The sequence below is a fragment of the Brassica oleracea genome, chromosome C8 (assembly GCF_000695525.1).
Source record: "Brassica oleracea var. oleracea cultivar TO1000 chromosome C8, BOL, whole genome shotgun sequence".
NCBI classification, from domain to species: Eukaryota; Viridiplantae; Streptophyta; class Magnoliopsida; order Brassicales; family Brassicaceae; genus Brassica; species Brassica oleracea.
This window is the reverse complement of record NC_027755.1, coordinates 6134010-6141226: the sequence shown is the minus strand read 5'-3', so window position 1 is coordinate 6141226 and position 7217 is coordinate 6134010. Positions and strand designations below refer to the sequence as shown.

At 28.4% G+C, this 7217-nt stretch overlaps 1 protein-coding gene across 1 annotated transcript; it reads right to left on the bottom strand.

Annotated features, from left to right (window-relative positions):
* Nucleotides 1-1322: 1322 nt before the first annotated feature.
* LOC106307459 (bZIP transcription factor 60) lies at nt 1323-2807 on the bottom strand. Its single transcript, XM_013744423.1, has 2 exons — nt 2305-2807; nt 1323-1979 (listed from the first exon to the last, which is right to left on the bottom strand). The coding sequence occupies exons 1-2, from the start codon at nt 2757-2759 to the stop codon at nt 1523-1525; spliced, it is 912 nt and encodes a 303-aa protein (XP_013599877.1). The 5' UTR covers nt 2760-2807; the 3' UTR covers nt 1323-1522.
* Nucleotides 2808-7217: the final 4410 nt, after the last annotated feature.

The following is a 7217-nucleotide window of genomic DNA, read 5'->3' as shown; positions in this document are numbered from 1 at the left end:
ATCTACATATTTACGAGTTGGAACTCACATATGAACTTTATATGCATTATTAAGGGAAAAAGGGCATTTTTCGGCCCCTGCTATTCGTATCGTGCATTTTTATATACAAACAAAAAATAAGTGTTAAATACGATCTAAACTACAAATAATAATTTGAATTATAGACTTAAACTTTGAATCGCGTGCATAAACTTACTTTGACTAGCATCGCGTTAGTCAACCGTTATGTTAGACAAAACGACTCGTTTTGTAATGTATAAATATTTTTAAAAGTTACATTTACTGAGAATCGAACCTTGGACCCGTGGACATAATGCAGTCTTACTTACAACTGTGCTAGACACTTCTATTGTCTACTTTTTAGATTTAGAACATCTATATTTTGATATATTCTAAGGAAAAAATTATTTTTGTTGACAAATTTTATTAATTACAAATTATAATTGCATCAGTAGTTATCTAATTTTTTTTTTTTTTAATTTTATTTACAAATTTTATTTATAACTATTTTAAAATGACATTTCTCAAATAGTTATATAATTTAAAATATTTTAATTTTAAAAATTTATATATAATTTTGTTTAAAAAATCAAAACCTAACTTCTAATATAAACAATGTAGACAAATTTAAATTTCAAAAGTTAGGTTATGATTTTTAAGAAAAAATTATGATCACTATTATATATAGATTTTTAAAATTTAAATATTTTAAATTAGATAACTATTTGAGAAATGTCATTTTAAAATTAGATTGAATAATTTATGAAATATCATTATTAGTTTTATTACATATGTAAAAGTGTAAAAAACTTAAAATAAATTATTGATGCAATTATAATTTGTACTTAATAAAATTTGTAAACAAAAATAATTTTCCCCTTAGAATATATAAATCCAAATACACATGTTTTAAATCTAATAAAGAGATAATAGAAATGTTATAGCACCGTGATAAGACTGTAGTATAATTTTTTACTTTAAATTGTATTTAACACTTATCTTTGGTTCGAGTATAAAGAGGCACAGAAGCACAATAATTTTTTAGTTTAAGTTGTATTTAGGCACTTATCTTTGGGTTGACTATAAAGAGGCATAAAGGCACAACACGAATAGCTGAGCTCGAAAAAGGAGGGCAAACTTTTAGTGAAGAATAGAAAGGGTATTGAGATCCTCCCAAATAGTTTGGCAGGATCTGGGACCTTATTTTGCGAGATAAACTGGCATCAAAGAATAAAGAACAAGTGACCTCATGGACTCATTTGATCCATTGCATAATATGCAAACTCCATAAGAGCAGTCTGTCTTGTAACGAAAACTTAGGGTTTTTTAAACTGAGAAATATTATTAGGTGTAAATATCATGAGTTGAATAGAAACCATCCAAAAACCATGAGAAATGACTGTTAACTGACAGACAGCGAAAATACAAAACGAGAGAGGACTACTAAGACACTCATCTACGACTCGAAATGAAGAAAAAAAAACAACATTTAAAAGCTTAAGAGAATAAGAGGCGCCAGGTGTCACGCCACAAGTATACATACTTGGTGTTTCATCCGAGGCCTTGAACCCTTACATCTCCGACTCTTACAGGCATAATTATTAGAGAGTTTGCTACTCTCTCGCCCGCTTAGAACCAGCTTTTCTGGTCCGTCGGCTTCCGCTGGAAGGAAGCAAGTCTTTGGTTGGGGGTGAGGGAGGAATGGGCAAATGATGTCTCCCAGATACCAAAGCAGGGAACCCAACAGCAGGGATTCCAACAAGAGCACAGCAGACTCCTGCCTTGTCATCATGGAAGCATTTCCACCACCCTTTTGCAAACATAGACGAAGAGAATGGTTTTCCGCAACAAAGCAATCAAGCATCCGTCCCAGTCTCATGCATTCTCGTTCGAGATACTTACTTTTCTTCTCAAGATCGGTCACATATTCCTTCTTCCTCTCTCTCGACCTCACAGCCGCATCTCTGTTTCTTACCCTCCTGAACAATCATCATGCCACTCATTATCAAAAACATTTCAAAACTATCTCAAGATATTACAAGTAAAAGAGCAAACAACGAGATACAATAGGTTAACGGCAACCAAAAGACAAACTTCAAATCCATATGAACAATCAATCACATTACTCCTGCTATAGCATAAACACTTTGAACAATCTAAAACACTTCAAGATATTGTTGTTTCAAAGGCAAAACAAAATCAATACAAACCATAGATCCCACCATCTTATTTTCGGAATTAACTTGAAAATATAATCAAACAGTAAAATTGATATACGAATAAAAGTTGTTGAATCAGATATACCTTCTTCGTTTCTTGGCCATCGCATCATCGTCTCCTGATATCTCGCTTTCAACCTTAGCTTCATCCAGATTCTCACTTCCATTCCACTTCTTCTCAACTGCTTTCTCCTTCCCGGCATCATTGGATTCTTCTGGTCCCTTTCCGTTGACAAATCCTTCGGTTGGTACATCATCAACTTTACCAGTCACCAAATCAGCGGAATCGCTAGTGGGATCATCTACGAATATATCCGCTAGAAACTCCGAAACCGATTGCTGGTCCAACTCCAGAAAATTCTGATTGTCCTCATCGTTCATCAGTTGGCTCTCAATGTCTCCGATCCACGAGTTTGCAGAATCCGGTGAAGACCGAATAAAATCACCCGCAATAGGAGTTTCAGTGAAAAGTGAAAGATCGAAATCTAAGAACAGATCATCTTCTCCTAGAAAATCAACGCAACCTAATTCCTCCGCCATGGCCCAGTCACAACAAGTACAAAAAAAAAAAGAAAAACAAATTGGAGAAGAAAGAGAAGTTTCTACTAATTAATATATAGGGGAATGGCGTCTTGAGTCGTAAGTCCATTCCTTTGTGGCCAAGGAAACCCGTAGTCAGTAAGACACGTGTACTGGTGGAACGCGTTGTTCTGAGTTTAAGCCAATACAGTGAGAGGTTGTACTGTGTTACAATGTTCCTGCGAGCACACAATTTAACTCCTTATATGCCGTCACCCAACCAATGAGAATGCTTCGAGAGGGAACAAATGTAATTACACCCAAACACGTGTACGGTGTAATTTTATTTCTGATGGAGTGTGTAAGGGCATCCGCAATGGAAATTCTTAACTACGAGTCCTTAGAAAAAAAAAAAATTAAATAATTAGTGGATTCCACCAAAAGCTAAAGATTCAATCTTTAAAATTCCTAAATAAGGACTCTTTCTTAGTGAATCCTTGCACTATTTACGGGTCCTCACGACTACTTGGCGATCCGTGAATGGTCATCTTTTTTGTTTTAAAAAAAAAAAAAAATCTAAAATATCCAAGATTAATCCGAAATGCCCTTGTCGCTAAGAATTCCAATGAGTCTCACCGTTGCGGATGCTCTAACTCACAAATATTAAAAGTAACTTTTTATGAACAGCTACAGTATTGCCTTCAAATTTAACAAAAACATCTTACAACCAGATAGAAGAAAAGAAGAATTTTTCAATTTATTATGGCCAAAAGAAAATCTCTGATCAATCACAGATCACAACAATTATCCAGCTGAGTTCGTTGGCTAGTTTTGATCGCCCCGAATTCTATTTCTCATGCGATTTTAGACATTATGTTAGAGCTATAATTGATCATATTATAAATATTTTTTTCTTGTAAAAGTAAATAAACAAAGCATCCAAAACCATATATGACAAGAACAAATTAGCATATTTCAAAAAATTTATACTCAAATCTAAAACTTTTATAGTTATTTTATTTAATAATTTATAAAATATTTTAATAAACCAAGTAAAACTATTGGTAAAGTTATCGAAAAAGAAAATAAATTATTAAACATCTATAATATTATTATTTTTTAAAATTACATCGTTCTCATGTTAATTTTTTCAATAGTTAATTTTAAAATAAAATCTTCAAATTTTTTGATAATAAAATAATAAATCTTTACTTACAAATCTAAATATCAAAAAGAATGAGTCCAATTTTCTAACTAATGCTCCCATGTATTGCACACCATCTTTGAATAAGTCCCAACAACTTTGACTTTTCTCTCATTCTTTTCTCTTCAAATATTGTGGAAGGTAACCTGAAATGCTAAACGTATTAGGATAAGTAATAACCTGTCATACAATCGAGAAGCTAGCTGATCCAATGTGATTATCCAATCCTGATTCGGCTGCATCTATATTATTAAAAAAGAAGTACCCATTTGAAAATGATTTTACTTCATTAGTTAATTTTTTTTTTTTTACTTGTCTTTTTTATTTTCATTTATGAAATATCCTAAAAGGAATAAAACCTTGTCTTTTGAGTTACATTAATGAAATATGCTTAAATGAATTTAAACTTTCTATTTTATTATTTCTTTTTTCAGTTACCTTAATGAAATATTCTTAAATAAATTTGGACATAATGTCATTTAATCAACCAAAAAAACTCATGAGTTATCCTTACGTGCATAATTTTAATAATGAAGATTTTAAAAAAACGTGCATAATTAAAATGTTACCTAAAACATGCAGCACTAATATATAACATGCATCAATAAAACTAGAATTTGACTCACACAATTGTACGGATATTATTTTCAGTTGATTAAATTTAAAAATAATTATTTATTCAAAAAATATTTAAGAATGACTATGTTTTTAAAAATTATATGGTATTATTTGCTCATAACTCATTTGTCATTTGATAAATTGTTAGAAAATTTTTTTTAGCATAATATAACCTAGTTGTCATTTGCTAAATTTATGGTTTTTATTATTTAATTATAATATTTTCATTTTATATTTGAAAGATAAATGAATTTTCTTTCAAACAATATTTTTGTAAATTTTTTTTTTTTTAAAATAATCACTTAAATTGTTATTATCATTGAATATCATTATTTTTGACGTAATTTGAGTTTTTGTTTACATCAAAACTTATCATATTTTAGGATAATTTTAATTTAAAATGTAATTTTCATATTTTTCAAACAAATTCTAAAAATATTTTTTAAATATTTTGTTATAATTGTTAAAAAAAAATATTGAGTTTCATTTCAAAAAAAAAGGTAAAGATATTAAAAAATTCTAATTAAAATATGTAAAATTTAATATAGTTTTAAGGAAATGGTCAAAATAAAAAAAAATTACACATAAAATAATCATGATTTTTGTTAACTGGGCGGATCATTATTTATATGATATCGCACACGAAAGAAAAATTTCTGTTTTTAAAATTATCTAATTAACTCTATACTCATTTTTATTTTATTTTTTATATGATATCACACATTCGTAAAAAAATAGATAACTTAAGATGCAAAAAGAAAACATATACTTAACGAATATAATATGAACGAATATTACAAATACATCATTTAATAAAATAAATAATTAAAAACTGAAAATTCATATCTGCGCTATCAGGGTCTAGAATTCATTAATATGTCAACTACTTCAATTCAAAGATTGAAAGTGTAAGGACAAACAAATAAAAGATGATCTCTTGTTTCATCCGATTCTAACAAAATAAACACACTAGTCTTTGATCCACTGATGTAGTATAGATTTGAAATAGTAAATTACAATGATATTTATGATGAATTAAATTATTAAACTATTACGCACAATACTTCTATTAGATTTTTTTTTTATGTAAATTTATTTAAAATAAATTTTAGTTTTATTTTCGTTTTAGTGAAATGTTTTTCCAAACCGCATATAAATTCGAAATATCTATTAAACTAAAATCCCTTTTATATTATTTGAGGAGCATTATAGAGAACTAACCTTTAGTTCATGTGTTATTTTCAATATTGCCATTTCCTACGTGGCAGCACTACAAGCTCTCTCACATCCTATATTTAAAAACCTTTTGTTAACTAGACTAATTACAAAATTTGCCATTGATCATTAAATTATAACTTGACTAATATAATATAAGCTTCTTCATTATTGACTAACAAAATAAATAACAAGTCTACGTTTTAATGTTGTCATTATTGTTTTCCTATATTTACAAAGGCAATTATATATGAGATTACGATTTTGTGAGTGTCCATACACATGAAGAGGACTGTAACGATTTATACACTAAACCCTAGATCGAAAATATTTGTTCTAGACAGGCCCGGTCCTATGTAGTATCTTCACAAAAATATTGTTTTGGTTTTTACAAGTATTATTTATCATACATCATTTTATATATAGTTAGACATTATATATATAAACGCAATCTAAGTATAATGTATAACTATAGTGTATACAAATTAAATGTCTAAATATAATGTCATCACAATAGAAAACCCATATAAATCCGTTAAAGGACATATATAAAAATTCTGGTGCCTATAAAATTTAAGGTTATTGTAATCAATATTAAAATACACATTCAAATATTGGTGATATTAAAGAAACGTGATTTGCAAAGAAAACCGGTCACATGATTGTTAAAAGGAAACTTCTAATAACTTTGATATATTTTTAATTTACGATTTTGTTAACATTTGATTATTTTGGTAACATTAATAGTCAATAATTTGCTACGCATTTAATTTGAGATTTTTTTTAATATAATAAGGAGTCAATTATGGTTACAAGTTTTTCAAATAATTGACTGCTGTATATAAGGAAGTTAGATTATGGATTCAAATTATTTGAATTAATTAATAGTTGTGCGCCTTGCAAACTGTTTCTCAATTTTGTCATATATATGGAAGTTTGATTATAGTGTCTACAAAATTAAGGTAAGTTTAGTACTAATTGGAGCACAAGTTATGCAAAATTAAATAGGTAAAATCAGTATTAATTACGGCGAATTGATTTTGTTTCGTTAACCCTACACGAGTTTGACTTCTTAATATAAACTAGACCTTGATCCGCGCGCCAGCGCGGGTATGAATTTTCAGTTTTTGCTTATTTATTTAACTAAATAATGTAAACTAAATAATGTATTTGTAATATTTGATGTATTATATTCACCAAGTAAATAATTGTTTGGCATCTTAAACCATCTATTTATGACGAATATTCGATATCATATAAAAAATAGAACAAACAGACGTAATTAGAGAATTGTAGACGATATATAAAAACAATGGTTATTAATGTAAAATATGAAGATATATTATATTATGACTTAGTATGACATAAAAGATTATAAATTAGTTATACATGTTTAAAGAAAATACAATGATTTTTAAACTTCTATGAAAAATTTAACATAT